At 40.3% G+C, this 22,548-nt stretch overlaps 1 protein-coding gene across 1 annotated transcript in view; it reads right to left on the bottom strand.

The window, feature by feature from the left end:
- LOC104413064 (rap guanine nucleotide exchange factor 5-like) overlaps positions 1 to 22,548 on the bottom strand; it is a gene marked incomplete at both ends in the record, with an annotated part of 33,708 nt that overhangs the window by 4,668 nt on the left and 6,492 nt on the right. The window contains 2 exons of the mRNA XM_010023969.1: positions 12,052 to 12,100; positions 20,791 to 20,857. Coding sequence (XP_010022271.1) covers positions 12,052 to 12,100; positions 20,791 to 20,857 — 116 coding nt within the window. The remainder of the gene's footprint in view (positions 1 to 12,051; positions 12,101 to 20,790; positions 20,858 to 22,548) is intronic.

The following is a 22,548-nucleotide window of genomic DNA, read 5'->3' as shown; positions in this document are numbered from 1 at the left end:
ATTTTGCTAGCAGATGCTTCTGTAAACTGGTGCTGGAACAGAGAATTCTTCCAGGGGAGAGTCTTGTCCTTAAGTAATCCCATTTCAGCTCATTAAATCAGCAGAAAAATAACGAAGAAATAAGAAACAAAAGTAAATAATTTTGTACGAACTACCTGAGCAGAATCAGCCGTCACATGGGGCTGTGAAGGGAAAGGGAACATAACCATCACTCACCCTGAAACCACCACATCCTTTGTGCCACCATTACCTACAGACAGTGCTCCCCCTACTTCTACTGCCACACTACAAATTTTAATGTAGATTTAAGACATCAGAAGGGATTTGTCTTCCTCAGCAGTATGGAGCTTTACAGGCATGCTAAAGGGCTCACCTAAGCTAACAGACAGGCATGCAGCGAGGGTTACAACAGTCACCTGTGGCACTATGGACCTTTTCCTACCCATCAAAGAATCCTGCGCCAAGGGTGCCAGGAATACCCACAGAGCTGTGCCTCCACAATCTGCTGTTCTGTATGCCCCCAAACTTAAAGGTAAATTTATTACATTTGATGAGTAAGATTTTTTGAAGTCACATAATACAATACATATTATTTAATTCTAATACTTCATCTTACTCAACAGAGCAGAATCTTTTACCCAACTGGAAGTGGAAAAGATAGTTTTAAAAAAAATAAAATCCACACGTAAAGCAACTCCTGGAACCCAGAGCATTGCAATCTTCCCAGAGGCTTTGCTGTATTGTGCTTTCTTCCTTTTCTATAAATGAAGTTTCTTCTTTCTACCCCTCTGGCTGCAAAGATAACCTTCACAACACAAACCAAGGCACTAGCGTCATTCTGCAGCTGCAGCCAGCCAGACTGGAACAATAACACCAGGAGAGGTGTGAACTTCCTCCCTTTGGCTTAATAGGGTGTTAACTTTGAAAACTAATTACTTAATTTCTTAAGAGAGGACTGCTATCGCAGTTAACCATTTTGCTGCTGAACAGCAGGCAGGGACATCTGTCCATCCAACAGGCAACTCACTGGCTGAACAAGAGAATACCAGGTTAGAAGGGATCTTAAGTACCATCTGGTCCAGCTTTAGGCAAAGCATGACCAAGACTAGATGTCCCAGCACTCTGCCCAGTGTCCAAGACTGGGGAGTCCACCAGTTCCCTGGGGAGATTATTGCAATGGCTGATTTTTCTCACTGTGAATAATTTTCCTCTAGTGTCCAACCAGAACCTCCCCAGGAGTAACTTATGCCCATTACCCCTCATCTTTTCCATGTGACTCCTTGTAAAAAGGGAGTCTCCATCTTCTTTGTAACCACCCTCTAAATACTGGAACATGGTGATAAGGTCTCTATAGTCATCCCAAGGACAGAAAGCCAACTTAGCTTCCCATCACTGCTGACTGCACCACACCTCCTGTACTTACTATACCCTCTCTGTACTATCGTAAAGCATCTGGGGTTTGTGGATTGGCACAGGATTACTTTTAACCTTTCTCAGTTTGTTGACCTGGTTGAAAACAGAGCCCCAGGCAGCAGGCAGGGCAGGGGAGGGGACAGGGCGCCCTGCAAGCTGGCATTGCTGACAGACTCCTTGTGCCATACAGCTTCAGCTCTTGAGCTTGCTTTGAAGTCCAACTGTCGACCAGGGTTGCCTGCCTTTTGGGGGCTCCTGCCCATAAACATCGCCCTTGGCAGACAAGCAGTTTACCTCTGCACTGCCCTAGGCTGCTCCCAAGACTGAGCTTGCTTCGAATGTTGCAAACCCTCAGGCATAGCCTTGGGAGCAGCCAGGGCATGTGGGATCCCAGCTGCACAAGCACTGCTGGGCTTACCTGCACAGCCTGTGCACGGGCTGGATGAGGGGTTCACTGTCCCCACAGCTGCTCCAGAGGCAGCTCCTCTTGCTGTACAAAGCTCCATCAGCCCTTAGGCTAAGTCCCTCACGTTCTCCTCAATGCTCCTTCATTTCAAAGGAGGATGTTCATTAATTATTTAGTGTTGTTCTTTAACCTGCTAACATCCTAGAACATCAAACTACTCTGTCCTTAGAAAGATTTCAATCCTTTCAGTACTGTGTGATTAAAATTCATGTGTGCATCTTCTTTTTTTCTAGCCAGTAAGCAAGAGGCACCCATATGCCCTCTACAGATAGCGGACGCATACCACCTTGGAAGTAGTAAAGAGGCCTACTTCTGAACAGAAGAACTTTGTTTATTTGACAAGCCAACAGATTTTCAGTATCTCATCCCTGCTGGATGGTTATAGCCTGTTTTCCTGTCCCTGTCAAACCATCACTGTTGAAAAGACCTCAGGAATTTGCAAGAATATTCCTCAGGGGAAGGTTCCAATGCTCTGAATTGCCAACAGCCTGCACCAGTTGATTTATTGTCAGCTGCTGGGAAACTCACAACTTCTAGCATTCTTCTTATATCCCAAATTTTTTGAGAGGCACGTGTCTTTTCTGTTTTTTTGTTTTGTTTTGTTTTTTTTTTTCAAAGGAAGTTGCTAGCATGAAGTTTTTCAGAAACAAACAGCAGAAAATAATTTTTTTAAAATCACATAATTCTAAGCTAATTTCATCATTTTTGAAAACTTTATTGTTATTTTGAGCAACGGTGCTTGTAGTATCCTGTCTTTCTTTGTGAAGGTTATACAGTGAGCTCTAGAGATGGTGGTTACTATGACAGGTCTGAGCTGTTTGGCAGCGTTATAATGTTTGATGATGCTTATTAATTTATGAGAGTGGGAAAAAATGTAATAGCTCATACTGATACCACTGGGGAAACTAAAGCCAGACCCTCCATGCTATGTAAGGCAAGTACAAGTTGGCTTTACCAGCCTCAGGTCTGGGGACCATTTTAAGCCAGACCAGGTCTTCATGCGTACTCTTGTGTTTTCCAAGTCCTATTTCCAAATTAAAGGGGGAAAATCAACCAGCACTGAATATCTCTGAATCCCCAAAACCTCATTATAAGTGACAGTGATAATCCCAAGAATAAAACCCTCCAACTGAGAACTAGTTCCTTATTTACCACAAAACTGTAATCTTTTCCCAGAAATTACTGAAAACGCTTTTTAAGCTCATCCTTAACATGTTTCCTTTTATTAGAAATACAAAAATTGCCTTTGAGCTTTCTCATTCCTTCCCACTATTTCTGCATATATATATGCAAATTACTGTACAGACTTCCCTTCACTGAGTGCACCACATATCTCTGAAACAGTTGGCAGACCCCTTGGGGGGTGTTGCCCAGACAGCTGTGCAATCAGCTGAGTAAATCAGCTAATTAAAGAAACAAAGAAAATGCAAAAATTATTAAAGACAGTCTCCCGCTTACAACATTGTTCAGCACCTCTGTATCTACAAAAGCACAGCAAGTAGGGGATGGAATAAAGGTGCTTGTAAACTGGGGAATGAACTATTGCGCAAGTGACAATGATGCCATTTTCACTCAAACATGAATCTGGGATTCATGATATTTATGCTTTGTAGTTTAAATCAATTTAATATAAATTACCTTAACATTTCACTTCATTTTAAAATGACAAAAGCATGAAATACAATGTTGGCTTCGTAAGTGATTTCTGTATGTAAAAAATGGTCATTAACTTCTGCTTGACCTTAGGTGTAGAACTAATATTGAATTTGCACAGAGGGTACTCATTATGCTGGTCTAGTTTCCACACAGAAAAATAAGTTCCCAAGGGTCCTAGTGCTCCAAGCCATTTCTCAGATCTCAAATAGGAAACAGGACTCCCAAAAATGATGCAAAAACATTTCCTCTCATTGCAGTTTATCAAAAGGAACAGATAACAGCAAGGGTAGGAATCTGCAATCTCAACGGAGCAGAGTCAGTGTGGTAAGAAAGGAGGCTGACAGACGTAGATTTGGTCTTGCCGACCCACACACCATTAAGGAGCAGTTCCTTTCCACTGCATCTGAATTATCAGAGGAAGGACAAACCTCAGTTTAAACGAAACTCAGGCCTGCCTACATTATATAGCCATTGTAAATTAAAAAATGAGTGTACCAAGTAAAGCTACCAATATTTCACAACTCAGATTATGGTCAGGAGCTTCTGCTGCTATTCTTTTCACTTTATCCTTCAACTGGCTTTGTTAGGAAGTTCTGTTTATTTTCCTTGTCAGAACTGGCGCCTTCCATCGGGGTTTGAAGGCCCGTATTTCATTCAAGGTGATGGTACATTAGAAGAACATATTTTGTAAAACACCTCTGGCTAAACAAGGGAAGCTTTTTTTAATAGATAATCAACTACTGTCGATTCATGTGGCCGGGGGAGGTTTGGTTTTTAATGCCTGGCACCTTGTGATGCGCACAAAGGAAAAGCCACATTTTACACCCACTTTATGAACATACAAACTCATATAATCTTTTATCATGTAGAAAGAAGTGGAAAACAAGTTGCAGACACTGTAGGATTACTACAGGAACAGAAAAAAACAATGTTCTTTGTAGCCATAGCAGCTCAAGGAAAACCATTTGATGGTTGAATGCAGTAAACTTTAACTGTTAACTAGTGCTTTGAGATATTCATTCTCATGTACATGGTATTTGAAATTTAAAAAAAATAAATCAAGTGGCAGTGAATGTATCTATAGCAGTGTTGCCTGAAACACGATGATGGGAAGGTGGAGAAGAGCCCCTCACCTGATCAGCAGGCACAAAGAGCATGATCGCTGGGAACTAATCAAAGAAAGAGGTACAGACAGCCACTGAGCAGGTTCATGCAAAGTGAAAGATCACTCTCTACTCCATGGAAACATCCTCTGGGCACGGCCAGGAAAGGAGCAGGAAACAAAGAGGACTCTGAACAAATAAATTCTGTGAACTTTCTGTAAATGTCCCTCCCAAAGCACTGGAAAAAAAACATTCACCTGGGCATTGGGGATTTTTTTTTGTACAGTTGCTGTCTTTCCAACCTTACTGAGCAATCTCTTTTCGTGCAAAATATCAGTCACCTACACAGCTATTCTGCATGGCTCATTTCTTCTGTGCTTGTGCCTTATAGATTACACAGGAAGAACTATGCCTGAAGTTCTGCAACAGCTGCAAAAAACAGACTTTACGCTGCCATAATCCCTTTCAGTGTAATTGTCACCAGAGAGCTCTTGGGAGCTATTTTCCTGCTTTTTCCAAGACTCAGAGTCCATTCTGCTTTACATCAGCTGTTGAATACACAAAAGCTGGTGAGCACAACTGTGTAGTCTGTTCACTGATGTTGTCCAGGGCACTTCCCAATCTCAGCATTGCTCAGAGGGGACACAAAACAGGCGGTTGCTGATTCAGTCATGGACCAGCAGAACTCTGTGTGTGTGTGTCACACAGTATTCCTTACTGGCCAACACAATGATCACCATTCCCCAGAGCTAGAAGCAGTCTGATCCTGTCCTTTTGAAGTGCTGCTAGTTTCCTGGTATGCCTCATCTCAGGAGTAATGGAAGAATCTCATGGGAGGCAGCAAGACATTGGTCCTTAGGGGTGGGCATTCCTTTCAATAAGGCATAAAATGTTTAAAAAGTATCTCTTAAAGAAGCCAGTACGAGCACCTCCCTTACTTCAAGGCATGAAATCCTTAAGGCACAATGTAACTTAAAAATATTTCTAGCTATGTTTTCGGGTGCAACTTTAATTTTGAACTACATTTCAATGTGCAAAAAAAAGTAAAGATAAAGCTACTGAGACCTACCTACCATCATCATACCACTACTACCTACATCCTACCTATCACTCCTGCACCTTTACTTTGAGTGATTATTTCCCCAGGATGAATGCTATGAGTAACATCTGCAGAAGAACTTTTTTTCCATACCTTCTGCTAAGTTGCTTTAAAGAAGTGCTTGGAGGAATTGAAAGCTATAATGAAATAAGGTCTTATTTAAGTCAAGCAAATAAACCTATTGACAAGAGACATCAGGGGACATAGAAAAGCAGTAAGATCCTACTGATATTAACCTTCTCCCGCCCTTCAAACTTTCAATTTTTCCACAAAGGAAAATGCACACCTCTCTTGCACATGACTGCCACTCCTGTAAACAGGAGCAAGTTTTTTCCATTCCTCTCTATGCCCTTTTTCAGTGGCATAAAATAAGTGATAACAAACCATGCACATTTTTCACCAGAGATATATCTGCTTGGTTACAAAACCTGTACATTCAAAGGGTACTTAATATGTTTGAGATTTAAACACAACATTGAACTGCTCCATTCTAGAATGACCTTTGATCATTTTTCAACTATGTATACAAATCTAATTCAAATTCCTAATGATTTCCATTGTCTATGTAACAACTCTGCTCTACAAGTAAATAAAACTAACAACATAACATAGGACATTCATATTACACCAAATGACAAAGTTTTTGCTAGTTATTGTGGAGCAAAATTATCAAGAAGTCTCACAAGGATTTGTGCTACTTGAGGAAAAGGGCTGAATGGTAAAGATGAAGTTTCCTGAGCTAACTGAGCTGATAAAACAGCTTAATGCTGCCAAAAGGGTCTTACTGTACTCCTTCCCACATCCCTCCACCTCCCCACCCTGATAAGAAGCTGCCACCCTCATTTTGTGCCGAGTCCAGCACATGCTGCTACCCAATCTCAAAAATAATAGATGTGGCAAAGATGATCAGATTTAATGGAATAGAATTGGCATGATGAATGAGTAGTGATTTAGCCTGGAAATGAAACAACTCACAGGGGTGTGACAGAGCTGCACAAAATCCAGAATAGTATGATGTTGAACTGGGCATGGATTATTCTCCATTTTACATCACCAGAGAGCTATATCACAACAGAATGTGGGTCATGGGGAATGTGTTTAAAACAAACAAAAAACATGCTTTCACATACCACACACATGAATTGTGGGACTTGCCTCCACAAGAAATGATGAAGGTCAGGATTATATGCAGGCAATAATTCAATATAATGCAGGAAGCAATTCAATAAATTAATGGAGAAAAGGTCCAGTGTAGGTACAGCAAAATCCCTCTAGCACAAACTGGTAGATGCTGAGTACGCACATCAGAAGGACTGTTTGTACTTGCTCTGTTTCTCTACTCTAAGCATCCCGTACTCATCACTCATAGTTGGATTGTAGCTGGATGTACTTTTAACCTGACACAGCCTGGCTGTTCTCATGTTTTTAACCGGGCTGACATTGCCTGGAGTGTGTTCAAGTTGAGTCATGCAATCAGCTCTGACAGCAGTGCTGTAGAGGTGGCGCAGTGGCTGGGGAAAGGAATAGCTGTTCACAGCTTGCTTTTCATTCATGTCAGCAAAGTGCAAGCCCCAGTGACTGTTCCATATTGAATCGTCTGAAATAAAAATACTAAGCAAATCACATAGGCAGTTAGGTCCTGACAGAAGCAATACAAAGGAAGAGGGGAAGGGTGGATATGCATACATAGATGTCAGAATAGAGTGGAGGTAATCCAGAAGGTCTCAAATATAAAGTAAATACGTTACAGAGGTCATATTATTATAAATAAAATGTAAATGACCATTAAAAAAAAAATCTATACAGCTTGTCAATTTAAGAATGGCCTGACTAAAAAGTATCTAACTACATTGTAGAAACCTGAATATCATTCTTAAGAGGGAGCAAAACCACAAACTAGTGCTAGGGCTTTTGTGGCTGCCCTGCCCTTCACAGGGGGAGGGAAAAGCACCCACAGACCTGCTGCTGCTCCTGCAATGCCTGGGGAGAAGCTGCAGTCACCCTATTCCTACCTCATTGATATCTGCCAGCTGTTATCTTAATTAGGCCCTGTACTCAGAAACACAAGGACCAGAGCAATGCTCTTACAATGGCCCTTTGCACAGATAAAGTTATAGAAATTCCTTGAGATATAAAGTTAATGGCTGATGCCATTGGGTGTAGCTAGGTTCACACAAAGTGTTTGGTTGGGGGAGGCAGTGGGGGGGAGAGAGAGCAGGGTTAACACCACTTCAGAGCATCTACCTGACAGATCAGTTCAGCTGTATCTGCATAGCTACGCCACCAGCTAAAGCCTCCAGCTTTTGGATATTTGCTGCTTTTTATCTTTGTTTTAGCAACCATCTCTAATATATGAGAAACATGCCATGAGCCATGACAAGCAATTGAGATAAATGCCAAACCTTGTAAACCTTCAGAGGAGAGGCTGCATTTCTCTTACATTTCAGCACATTTGCGGAAGCCATCAGAAGCCAGCAAGGTATAAACAAACACAATTCTAATGCCAAGTGCCTACAATTATAAGCAAAGTTCTCTTCTGCTCCAGTTACTTGCTTCCCAAAGACCTTTTACCAAACCAAGGAAGACAATATTTAATCTATTTATTCCTAAGGTTAAGTAACAACATTTTTAATGCACTTTTATAAGCCACACAGAAGTGCATAAGGTCATTTCTCTCTCCTAGGTCACCTTTTTAATGAGAGCTTTGTTCTAATGAAATATAAATGTGCTTTCTAGTCAACAGTGTTACTGAGGTCCATTGAAGCTTCAGGATTACAGACATTAATTTCAAACTTTTTTTGCAGTTTTATCTGCAAAGAAACCTCACATGAGGGCTCTCAAGTACCTCTCTATCAGCTTATGCCTACCTATCAGAGTGGTATACTTGCAGTACACATCTGAAATATGAAAACAAAGCTTTTTACCACAGTGCAGAAGTTTTTCATTTTTCAGGTTCTGCATTTCTCCTTCAGCCACCTGTCAGTTTTATGTGTTTCTCCTATTCTTCCACCCCAGAGTAAAAACAGAAGAACACCTCTCGGGGAAAGGCATTCTCCCACACACCCTACGGGCTTTTTATCTTCTGGTAGCTGATGTTCTCCATCAAGTCAGATCCTGCGCAAGAATTTGATACTCTGCCCTACCCCACAGCAGGCTCAGGTCTCTGCCTTGGTTTTCAAAGCATTTTGTCAGTAGATACAGTGTCTAAATCTCTTTAACAGCAACTCTGGCCCAAGAACTGAAATAGTTGTAATTACTACTTCTTACATACATATATATATACTGCTACCTAGTGTAGCAGGCTTCATTTAAACAAAACTAAACTGTTTCACCCAGGTAACAAAAGGCAATGTTTCCCCCCCTCCAAGCGTAGCAGACCTTCCTAGCTAGAGCCTCTTCCCCTCTTGCCAAGGGAGCTATGGTGTTTATGTGCTCCTATAGCCCTTTCCATGCAATATAACCCAGTGGTTACTACAACAGTCCTAGACAAGTAATATGAAAGCTTTAATCAGCCAGTTTTTCTAGTACAATTAAATGACTGTGAAGTGCATCTCTAAGGGCAGAGATATATCCAGACATTAAAGTAATTCAGGAACATGTTATACAGTCTTCAGATTGAACAAAAATACTCTCATTTTGCTCTTACTGGTAGTGCTAACCAGCTATCTAGAGGAAATACTTTGCAACACTGTAATTTAAAAACCACCAAATAATCAAGAACAGTGCAGGAAGTTCTACACAACAGCTTTGGTTTTCAGGCTGGTGATCTCCAGGAAAGCTTTCAGTTAATGAACCGATTACCCACCGCAGGCAGATTCCAGACAGCAGGTTAGGCCCATACCTATCACCTGCACTCCCCTCTCATGTATAGCAGGGCAAATGAGCCAGGCACCCACGCTGTTCCCACCAGCCTGGAAGCCACCCAGGGCAGCTGGCCCAATGTTCCACTCTTTTCAGGCCAAAATAAACTCTTTGTCTGATCTTTGTTGGTTTATTTCCTGGAATTATATGGAGTCTTGGAGAGGGTTAGAAGAACAGTACCTTCGAAAGATACTGTGGCTTTTAGCTCCAGAAGTACTTTGTCTGAAGTATGCCTCTCCTCACCAGGCACAGCACCATAGCTTGATTGCTAACAGTAACTGCTACACTGTGAATTTACCATCAGCAATAAAACAAAAAGGAATAATCAACCACCATAATTTACTCTGCTCCTACTGTAGTAAAGGCATTAACTTAAATTAGACCTTACAGTTTTGCCTGATCATGTAGCCACTTTTTACAGTCATCCAAGATGAGGCATAAAGAAATGCAAATTTCAACAACAAGCATGCACTAGTTAAACTGACTAAAGAGATATCTTTTGTTCAGATCTAAACTGATATTTTCAGTGTTTACATTAATGCATTAGGAAAGTCTGGTCAGCACTTCAAAGCTCTATACGGAGCTTTGTTTATTTAAGGCTGTGATTTTTAACTAAAATCTGATTTTTAACTTTCTACCTGCTTAGTGTGGGTTGCAATTACACTAGTATAAAGTAGGCTCCAAGAGCTATCCTTCTTTCCATTTTCATCTCCTGCAGCTTATTCCTAATCCAGCCTCCACCTCATTTTCTACTGACACAACCATTTATGTAGCCATCCACTGAAAGGAAATGAGAAGCTAATTCAGGTTAAAATCAATTCTTTTGGAGAATGGAGTTTTTATTTATTGCCAGTAGCAGTAGTAGTATTTGCCACACAACTGACAAGAAGCAGGGAAGAAAATTTCCTAGAACTGTATAAGCACTAAGTAAAAAGGTACCCAGCACCATACTCTTATTTTACAGCAAAACAAAAGGTTACCTTGAGCCCTTCCTTAAAACTGCCTGCACTGAACCAGGGCAGAAGCATTTCCATGTTCACCCATTATAATTCAGGTGGGACAGGGATTATACCAGGTAAGGACAAGCAGCTGAGGGGTTTTAACATCGTATACAATAGCAGTTTCAGAAGCAAATCTATTACACAGAAGCAATTTAGATCTGAATTCACACTTAGATTTTTGTCTACTTTCTGCAGATTTACATTTACAGATGACTGTGGATATGACCTAAGGGTACATCTATTTGCAGACAAAAATACATCAAACTGTGTCTAGAGTAGTTTTGTAATAGTTACATTTTCACAGGGAAATATTTGCAGATATGGCAGCCACATCTTTTTGGTACCTCCAGTTTAAGATATCATGTTATATGCACTGTGCGTGTTGTGTGCAATAACTTTTGTGCTGTACATTTAAGCCACAGATAGACAGCTACAGATATTATGACACAATGCTATTAACAGGTCAGAAAATAGCTCAAAAAGTGAAAGATCTGTGATCTCAATTTCTAGCAAAATCTCCAAAGATAAAAAGAGATGGTCAGTGAAAATGCTCCCAAAGGCCTCAACGGCTTTGGAACATGCCAATAATTTCAGGCAGCTCCACCTCTTTTTTACTCCGGAAATACATTCAATTCTCACTTCACCATATGCTGTTTGACCTTGCTGCAGATTAACTGCACTGTACATGAAGACACCAGAGAGTTAACCCTGTACAGACTCAGTTCAGCACAAGTAGGTCTTGTTAGTTTCCTTGCAGTGCCTGGAAAACACAGGTCTCTTGCTTTATGCCAATACCTTCTGAAAATGGCTGTGCTACCAAACCCTGATGGAATCAAGAAGACCACATATTTCAATGCCTTTGCACTGTATCACCAGCATTTACTGTAAATGCTTGTACTGCCAAAGATTTTCAATCATCCATTTGCCTTTCCCCTTTTACTGCAATGATAACAGAGACTTCTCTCAACAGCAATACAGATAAATGGACAAGTCCTCAGGAAAGAACACCTTTATATACGAAGTTGTCCTTTTGCTGTTGTTCTGCTGACTGGAGAGGTAAAACACAGTGAAGATGGCACCAGATATTGGGCCATAAAAGAAAACATGGAAAATTATCAACTTACTTGTCTTAAATGTAAGTCAGACAACCTTCTTTTACAAAGTGCAAGTCCAGAGAAAATAGTGATTTGGCAAGAAAGAGACCCAAGTTCACAATCAACTGTAATGCTCCGATTTGATCAGCTAGTTCATTAGATGTGATGAGGTAGAGGAAGCAAAGCTTGATGGTAATTGCATTGTGCTGTATACACAGATTCTTCAAGGAGAGAGGAACAAGGTCTGCTCTCTTTGCTTCCACATGTTAATAAGGCAACAATGACAATTCAAATACTTTAATAAATGACAAAAGAGAACAGTATTACAAAACTCCCTCTAAAGTCCAGCCTGACTCACCTGACTTCCTTGCTTTCAAGGCAATGACAGCAGCCAGTTCTCTCTGCACCTAAAATACCAGGAAAGGAAAGGATGGTTATAGTTAATAGCACAGTCAAATGAAACAAAATGCAACACTGGTGAGATAATGGCTGTCAATCCTTTGGAGCAGTCAACTGCACATGGAATTATGCAGGTACTTGGTTTTGAAACTACAGTCACTTTTCCTGGCAAGTCTATCTCCTTTTCAGCTAGGAATTCTATGACAACTTAACTTTCATGTAAATACTACACATTCCTTGAATTCCCTTTACATTAGAGAGTGGGCAATTCAGTAGCCCAACCTGTAACTTATTTGTACAGCATATCTCTTTCACAAGCACACATTTGAAGCATCTTCCTTTCCTTGTTAAATGTTTGGTTTGCCTCTGCTAAGCACACTATAATGCTGGATTTATTGTGTGACTACAGGATAAGAGAGTTCTGGCTGAGCTTCACATCTATAACTGACATGCGCTTTTTGGAGCTTTCAGGAGGAAACAACCTCTCCTAATAGCATGGCTGAGCATTTCAGGATGAAAATTTATCTTGAGATGAACAAGAAGAAGTAAAAGCTATCTGATTTCCACATTTACAGGCTATTTCACTAGCCTGAGATGAAATGCCCCTGCCATGCTAGCCAGCTCCCTTCCTCAATCTCTTGTCTCTGCGTTCCTATTTTCCCTATAATCTCTGCATGATCACCTATAGCCAGCTCAATGCTACACACACTCCTCTCCATAGGTCTGTTCTTTTTTCTATCAGTAAAATTCTGTATTAAGCATTACTTTTATGCTTTGTACTTCCTCACTGCCATCGCCTGTCCCATTGCAGCTGCTTCAAGTGCTCTGCACTTGACCTACAGCACCCTGGACACTTTCCTGCATAAACCTCAGTTCTTCCCTTCCTCTGCCCCATGCATGCTGAGACCCTTTCATACAACTCACAGCTCCTTTCAATTTCCCTTATTTTCCTAACTCATCCTGTCTTTAGTATTGACAACAAATATGGGAGATTCCAACTATTTTTCTATTTTACTTCTCTGTACAGTTTCCTGTAGTGCATACTAGCCATCTTGTCTAACAGATCTATGCAAAGCTCAAGGCTGCTTTACAGTGGGAGTTTCTGAGTTTCTGAGAGCATGTGAGATTCAAAACATCATTCATAAGACATGTGGTATGGTCACAATAAGGCACAAAGCCCATGGAGGATCCCCAGAGTAATACAATTACTAACAACTGTTAACATCTCACTCTCATGACTCTGAAGAAAAGTTTGAAAATGTGAAACAATGATGGTTAGTATTATATTGGTCTGAGCAGAAAGACAAACAAAATCAGCCAGCACATCTCACTACAATGGTAACTCCATTATCCACTGGTCAGACACTCAGCAGCCATGCAGCAGTACTCTCTACATGTGGCAGAAGGCAGTCACACCAGAGGCCACATCCTTCCTCTCCTTGCATCCTTCTTTCCCTTGTGGCAAAGGACCAAGGAGATTTTTTTTGCTGTCCTTGCAAGGTACAAGGATCTTTTCTACTCCTTGATGCTGCCCCCACTGAGCGGGACAGAGTTTTCTGCCACTCCAAGCAGGAAAATGAAGGCAGTGCCACAGTTTTCTTAAATGTCGTCCTGTTTCCAGCATGATTGTGCAAGCTGGCTGTATTACCTTCCCTTCCTTCCTTCCTGTACACTCATTCCCATGTCGGGAGAACTGTTAATCATGGCTAATGTAAGCATAAACTGCAAGTAAGATGGGAAAGAACAGTTCTGTGGAAAAATAACGTGTGTGCCTGCTTGCTTGCCGGCTTGCAGCAATTAATATACACTAGTAATAACACAGACAAGCTATCCAGAGTTAGAGTGGGATTTTCAATAAAAGCCCAAGTTGTTTCTGAATAACAGTACCATGACTTTTCATGGCTACCAGGACTTTTTGGGACTGATCAGATCCTCTGCATTCATTAAACTCAGCAATGTCAATGTCCTGATCCCGGTCTATTCTCACAGGTTATGACAGTAAGAAACAGTGCACTGATGCCTCAACTTTATCTTTTAGCATTTAATAAATACATTATCTCAATATTAGCCTTAGGAAACACTACAATCTACAACAGTTGTAAACATACCAACTAACCCAATCAAACAACTGAAAAATGCAAATCTTCCAGTGACTATAAAGAAAAGCCCATCTTCTCAGAAGCAGCAGCAGCATTGTAGCATCCTGTGGTTATATCTGCAGTATTACTTTTGCTTATTAGGTGGCACTTTTCAGGTTTGAAAGACAGTGCTAACATCACAGGCAATAAAAAAGCTGGTTTTGTGTATTTTTTCTATGTTATGCAAAATATCTCATTGTTTGCTGTGTGCCAGGAATGCACCTGGCGTATTACTTAATCTGAGCAAAATCCTTCAGTTAAAGCAAGAGGAAAAAAAGCTCCTCTAGTTTTAATATTAAGCGAATATTCCTTCATCAGAGGGTTTCATCCTGAGACTCTGAGCTCCCTTTTATAGGACTCACTGAAATCACAAAGAATTGGTACTGCTGAGCATCCCTTACCATTTTCCCGTGTCCCTAGATTTCATAATCCATATGCTTTTGTCTACTTTAGCGTAAATGCACTTGACATCTCTGCTGGACATGCAATTCCTATGCATCATTACACCGATGGAAATCCATGTACAACATTCATTCCTCACTGCACACATGCTACACATTATCATACTTCTTCCTAATAGGATTTCAGTTACTGCCTGTTTGACAAAATCGATAGTTGCACATCACATAGAAGATAATAACGTGGACTCAAAGTAAAATACAAGTTCAAAGAGGAGCTATGCCTACCACATTGAGATATTAAATACAAAAAATTGGTTTATACATATAGCTTGTCACTACAAAGCTACATTATCTAAATAGTATCCTGTTTTAAGTAGCATTGCAGACGTCAAAACCGATTCAGATTAAAGGCCTGCTTACCACATGGTATTTACAGAAATATTATGTGTCTGCAAGAGAACATTTTGAGCATGTTGTTGGCATATTACCACATCTCAGTCAGTTTTCTTTTTGCAGTATGAAAGAGCAAGTGTGCATACAGGGTGGTACCCACATATACTTCTGCTTGATTAAATACAAATGACATATTTATAGAGAGAATTTTCTCATCTTCAAAGGACAGAGGAAGAGATTTTTGAAAAGTAAATGACAACTAATGTTCTTTTATCCATTAATCTGGTCATTTTATCCTAGAAGGCTTAGCTGTGCATCTAGTAGACAGTGCATACCACCTCTGCTTTACTCCCCTTCTCTTTTTTCTGCTGATACTAGCCTTTTGTGAAACAGTATTCTAAACACTATTCTAGATGCCAAGTAGGACTTCAGATCTAGAGACAAAGTAGTAAGCCTTACAGAATCTCAAAATCAAATCCTGCAACAGAAAGCTCTAAACAGCAGGGATTTAAGGAAAAAAAAGAGTCTAATTCACATTTTTGCATGTGAAGTAATAATGGTTTGATGAACTCAAAATAAAAGTGGTATTGGCTGACCTCTTAAAGTACCAGAAAACTGTAATTCCCAGATTCACCGCATTAACATCCTGATATTTTCTTCTGTCCCATCACAAGGTAAGTTAAGAGCTTTGCAGTGCAAACACTCATAGCCATCCCACTGTGCTCTGGTTTTAGCAGACAAGACACTGAAGCTACTCTTTGGGAAATGACATGGGATGCATGACAGCTCTGGAATGTTTCTTTAAACCCAGGAGTAATCACTACATTTTCTTAAAAATTCATGATCAAAAAGATTATCCAATGAAAACATATTTCAAATGGCACTTTGCACTGCTTGCATGTCAGCTGCCTTTACAATTTAAGTTTAATGGTGTTGTCGGTGCCTCATTGTAATGGAGCATATGATATGAGCATATAATTCAATAGGCTCCATTCAGTTATCTTGGCTGACTCTCCTTCTTCCATTGTAGAATAAAGCATAAAGCAAAGCGAGACCCCCGACAAGCTACTTATCTTTTGTATCTGATTCTGCTCCTAAAAGAGGTGTATTCCATACATTAGGCACAAGTTAAGATGATAAAGAAACCTGCAGTTTTTTCCCTGCTGTCCTTCTGACTTGGTATCAGTCATGCAGCTATTGCTATCTTCTACATCTCTATAACCTTTGTTTAAAACCAAGAGTGCATTTCCCTAACTAATCAGTTGTAGACTGGCCAAATCATTAAAAAAAATTAAATAAATAAAATCACAAATTGTGCAGTAAATGTGAAAAGAACAAGAGAAACATCACCACATAACAAAAAGCAGTAGGAAATAAGTAATAAAAGGAAGGCCAACAAAGAAAGCCAGGCTACAGTAAAGAAAAAAGGGTGGAGAGAAGAATTCACCAAACTTGTACAGATGCCTGTGTCTGTGCTAGTCACTCCATGACTCCTTCAGAGCAAGTGGATACCTTACAAATGGAACTTAAGGTATAACTGTTTTTCCCTAAAGTAGACTTTCAAAATGCATTATTTATTCTGCATCCTAAAGGTGCCTATTTCAGCTCCCTGCCTGTAAAGAATGCCTGGGAAGCTAGCTCAGATGTAGAGCCTGCCATATGACTACTTATATTTAGGTGAGGTGAGGTCCACCCTCTGCAAGAGAAATAGATTTTATAGAGTTACAGAAATATATAATTAGACTTTATGTGCATGTGTGCTTACAGTTTTTCCTGTGCTTTCAGATGCTAAAATGGTGATTTTTCTTTTAGGCACACAGATTGCTCCAGTGTTGCTTGGGCTGGATCTTCACAATCAGGTTAGGTTTGAAAATTTGGGAATTTAGTCCCCAAAAAAGAAAAGCTGACACAGAAGCATCCTTTTGACCTGACATGGAATGTTTTATTCCATTACAAGGAAAGCAACAAGAAAAGTAGAAGATACAATGGTGCTATCAATACCACAAGGATTTGAACATCCAAACCTAGAAATATGCAAAAAAGTCAACTCTAATCTCTGACTGCTTTAGTGCTGGGCTGGAAATAAGGTTTGGGGTGAGGTTTTATTCACTTCTCAAACACTAGTCTGAAAAGTATTATGAACAGGACTCTGAATTATGAATTCTTCATGGAAGACTGGCTTGATTCTGTACAAAATACATGTAAGCCAAAAACCAAGACAGTGTGAACACTGCAGGCTAATATCTTCACTTCTGATTTCCAGCCTCTGCTCACAGGATCCTTTTTTCCATACAAATTCTGAAGCTGACAGAAAAAAAAAAAAAAGTGAGAATGTGTATCCTGGTGAATCCAGCCCTCTGCTGAGTGGTGCAAGCTGAGGGGTTAAATTCCCTCATACATATAACACATAAAGGCTCTCAATAAACTCACAGTGAGTACTTTAGATTCCTGTCTACTGTATGGAGGGAAAGTAATATTCTGGAGAGATGAGAGAGAGAAGTTCATACACAGATCTGATTATTTGGAGGATTTTGCTCTGGTCTTAAGTCTTTTCTCCAGGGTTAGACTAGAAAAATCATGATAGAGACCCTGCACTTCTTGTGGAAAATCAGTAAATGCATGAGAAAAGATCAGTCTTTGTGACACCACCATGGCCATAGATGAGTTTCAGGCCATCTAGAGATTCAACTGCCTAATTTTTCTTCAGTTAGTTAGCTACAGCAATAAAATGGTTCATTAAAAAACAAAGACAAAACCCCAAGACAACTGTCCATGTGCCCTGCTGCTGGAATCACTCAGGATGTAATTCGAAGGTTTGACCTTACAAGCTAGATGTGAAGCACTCCAAACTCACTGTCAATTACTCATATTTAGGGATATGTTTTTTACTCAAGTGTATCCATCAACACTTAGATCCAGTTCTTAACTCAGAAAATCACCTTGTGTTATTAAGTGCTTTCCTGGGTTTAACTAATGAAAAAACATTAGGCTTTTTTGAGTGGTGAAGCTATTGAGGGATATTGGCAATGACTTACAGAGTAGGTAGTTTTGGGAGTTTCTGAAAAGATACAACTTTGCAAAAAGTGGTTAATGGTTTTCTATTTTTTCCCTCTATTTTGAGGGTATCCTTTCATCTTCAGTTAGGAAAAAATGCTACAGAAAACAAGGAAGTTGAATATAGAGAAAAGAAAAAAAAAACCCAACAACCCAACTTTAAACCACAAAATTTTCTAATGTTGTACATTTTAAGTTCTTTTTGCATAAGGTTGAGCGTATGAAACCACTGGCTTTCCAAACACATTACAAAATGTCTTTTGTAAAGACATTTGTCTTTACAAAATATAACACAAATTCTCCTTCCCTTCCATTTTTCAGCTGTTTCAAGATAGTATTTTATTCATTTTACTTAAAATAGCTTTTATTCTCACACCTTTTTCATGACAACTTCACCCCGCTTGGTTCACTTTCATCTCTGTACCTTCTCACATACCCAAGACAGAACTTGCACTAATTCCATGTTTTGCTGATACCATGAATTAGGTGTCTCTGAACCATACAATCATAGAATGGTTTAGGTTGGAAAGGACCTCAAGATCATCTATTTCCAACCCCCCTGCCATGGACAGGGACACCTCACACTAAACCATGTTGCCCAAGGCTCTGTCCAACCTGGCCTTGAACACCACCAGGGATGGAGCATTCACAGTTTCCTTGGGCAACCCATTCCAGTGCCTCACCACCCTCACTGTGAATAACTTCTTCCTTATATTTAACATAAAGTTCCCCTGTTTCAGTTTGAAGCCATTACCCCTTGTCCTACCACTACAGTCCCTAACAAAGAGTCCCTCCCCAACATCCTTATAGGTCCCCTTCAGATATTGGAAGGCTGCTATGAGGTCTCCACGCAGTCTTCTCTTCTCCAGGCTGAACAGCCCCAACTTTCTCAGCCTGTCTTCATAAGGGAGGTGCTCCAGCCCCCTTATCATCCTCGTGGCCCTCCTCTGGACTTGCTCCAACAGCTCCATGTCCTTTTTATGTTGAGGACACCAGAACTGGACACAATACTCCAAGAGAGGTCCCACAAGAGCAGAGCAGAGGGGCAGGATCACCTCCTTTGACCTGCTGGTCACGCTTCTTTTGATGAGCCCAGGATACGGTTGGTTTCTGGGCTGTGAGCACACATTGAAGCTGGCTCATGTCAAGCTTCTCATCAACCACCACCCCCAAGTCCTTCTCCGCAGGGCTGCTCTGAATCTCTTCTCCACCCAGCCTGTAGCTGTGCATAGAATAGTTGAGGTAGAAAGGCATCTCTGGAGGTCATCTGATCCAAACCCCTGCTCAAAAGCAAGGTCAGCTAGAGAAGGTTGCTCAGAAATATGTCCAGTTGAGTTCTGAACCCTTCCAAGGAGGGAGATCACTACGTTTCTGGGTAACCTGTTCTATTGTTTGATCACTCTCACAGTAAATAAGGTTTTCCTTATGTTTAAGTATAATTTCTTGAATTCCAGTTTGTGCCATTTTTTCTTGTCCTGTCACAAGAGCCACCAACAAGGACCTGGCTCTGTGTTCTTTATTCCCTTCCATCAGGCATTTATACACATTGATAAGATCTTCCCATAGCCTTCTGTTCTCCACTCTTAACTTCCAGTTCTCTCAGCCTGTCCTTGCAAGTCAGACACTCTATTTCCCTAATCATCTTCATGGTTATTTGCATACAACCCAGTACTTCCACATGTCTCTTGTACTGGGAGTTCAGAACTGGACCCAGCACTCCAGGTGTGTCACACCAGTGCTGAGCAGAGGGCAACAACCACCTCCCTTAGCCTGAGGATAACGGACTTACTAATGCAGTCCAGAAGGCAGTTGGCTTTCTTTGCCACAAGGGCACATTTCTGGCTCATGTTCAACCTGCTGTCTACCAAGACCCTCAGGTCCTTTTCTGCAAAGCTCCTTTCAGATGAGGAGCAGGAGGTCATTTCTCCCAGATGCAGGACATTGCACTGTCCTTTGTTGAACTTAATGAGATTCCTGTTGGCCCATCTCTCCAGCCTGTCAAGGTCCCTCCGAATGGCAGCACAGCCATCTGGTATGTCAACCATTACCCCCAGTTCCACATCACCTGCAAACATGCTGAGGGTGCATTCTGTGCCATCATACAGATTACATTAGATTGAGTGAATCTAGCTTATCCTTCTGAAGTCATGGGTGTCTGCTTCTTAGAACAAGGATCTTACAACAAGATAAACAAGATGCATCAAATTCTAGCACAGACAGGATAAGCTGTTGTTTATTATGATGGAGTTCATTGAGGATTAACATTGTTGGGAGTTGGGAAGACAGATATCCAGGCTTCCTGGGTGGGTCTCCTCAGAAGCATATGATAATCTACACCAGCACTGCTGAGGCCCTTTCTCTTCCTTTTATCTCACACCATCATTGTCTTCACACTGATTTCAGCTGACCAACAGGATCTGTGTGAAAGCTACCTGGCAGAAAAATCACGATGATCCTCCAAACTGGTATATCCTGGGCCACAGATAGCATGGTTTACAAGAGAGCAGGCTGCAACACACCTCGCTTGGATTGCTTTTAATAGCTTTAGAACTGCACACTGAGAACTCAGTAAAGCTTCCTCCTTTCAGATACAAAAAGGTAGTTTGCATTACAAACACCTGCTCCCTAAGACTAAGTCTTTAATTTGAAAGGATCCAAAACATGACAATATTTCAAACATGATCAGTACAAACTTTGATGCAGTGACCTTACCGCAGAAGTGAGACGAGCAAGAATCTCTGCATTGGTTTCTGTCGTATCTTCTATTTTTTGATCAGGCCTTAAAAAAAAATAAAAACAAGATTTTATTATTTCTTTCATTCTGTTTCAACATCTTTTGATTCCTGGAAAGCAAGGAACTGTGTAGCCACAGGCACTGATGTAAAAGGGCTTTTGAGATTCCACATCAAAATGATGACTGCAACATAACAATAATTAATTGTGTCTGTAACGACAAGAGTATACCCTTTGTCCTTTGCTGTCAAGAACTCTTTTGACTGGACTAACATAAAACAGTGAGAGAATTCTTCAGCTAGAAAAATATGATGAAGAACTGAAGACTGCAGGACACGCTTAGCTCAGAGTTGCTTATTTGAGTGTGCATTCTGCTCTGCTAAAAGAGCATACTCCATCAACAGACCAAAGAGTTTTCCATCTGCCCACCAGCCAGCTAAAGCGTGGAGTAACGCCTATGGAACGCAAGCCTCACACAGATAAAAGCAGACAACATCAAAATTATTATGTGTCACATGAAGTTTGATATTTAAAAAAAAATAAAAAATAATGTGAACATGAAAAGAATACATCTAAGAAGCCATAAATTAGCAAACTAAAGCAATGGTTGAGAACACTATTAGGTTATCTTGACAGTTACTCACAAGACAGAGGGACTTAATGTGTCTTTCAAGAAGTGGGACAGTGCAAGAAGAACCTTTCTGGAAACTGCCAAAGCCTGGCCCATCTGGAAAAAGCCACACTAAAGCTGCTGTGGACAGCACATGGGATAGGACTGTGTTTCTGTGTTTTTCTTTGAAACAGTCTAATTCCCATCATTAAAACTTCTATGAGCCTTTCAGAAGCCACTCAGAAGAAAGAAACCAATATGATGGGGTTATTACTATGGGAAGAAGAAAAGAAAATGCCCTTGAGATCTTTACTTTTCATGGTATTCAAGAAGTGTGATATGCCAGCAAAACTGCAGCTGTAATAAACATAAATTCCAGATATTAGCAGAAGCTTCTATCTTTGACTAAATTAAATAATTGCCTATATGCCTTGATGTGTTTAGGGGGAGAACTGACAATATGTCTTGAATATGCAGCTGGTAGGTTGTGATTCTTACATCTCATGCCCAAAAATTCTTTCCCTGATAAAAAAATAAAATAAAAAAAAAATTAAATTAAAAAAAAAAGATACGTCATTCATTCTGGGACAAATATATTCAGACCAAAATGGTAATTCAGATTAGAAATAAATTATTTCCACAACTGCCTTCTGTATTGAAAGAAAAATGTGAGTTAACATTTTAAGTGTTATAAACAACCCAAAAGAAACAAAAGAATGCAGTTTCATTTACAAATACTGATTTATTCAGACTTTATAACTTGGAATGAGACTAAAATAACTGACGTCTTTAGATGCCTATGTTTCACTACACATCTGATCTCTTCTGATCTCTCAGAACCAGGCTGGGACCCGTTTCTTCTAAATTGGAGACAGAAGATACCTCAGTAGATAAAGCCCCAGATGCAATTTGTAAACTCAGAACAGCATATAGCATAGCTATTTACATCTTGGGTCTTTATCACTTCATCTTGTGTTTAAAAATACTCCCAGCATTCATCTGCATATGAACACTGAATACTTCTGAAACCATCAATATACGAAAAATTACAGTCCATAATCAGAGAGGAATTGTATTGTGATACCCAGGCTAATGGAAAAAAGTAAGACTGAATGGATGCTGAGGAA

The sequence above is a fragment of the Nestor notabilis genome, unplaced genomic scaffold (genome assembly GCF_000696875.1).
Source record: "Nestor notabilis isolate BGI_N333 unplaced genomic scaffold, ASM69687v1 scaffold9821, whole genome shotgun sequence".
Lineage (NCBI taxonomy): Eukaryota > Metazoa > Chordata > Aves > Psittaciformes > Psittacidae > Nestor > Nestor notabilis.
This window is presented reverse-complemented; position numbering and strand designations above follow the sequence as displayed.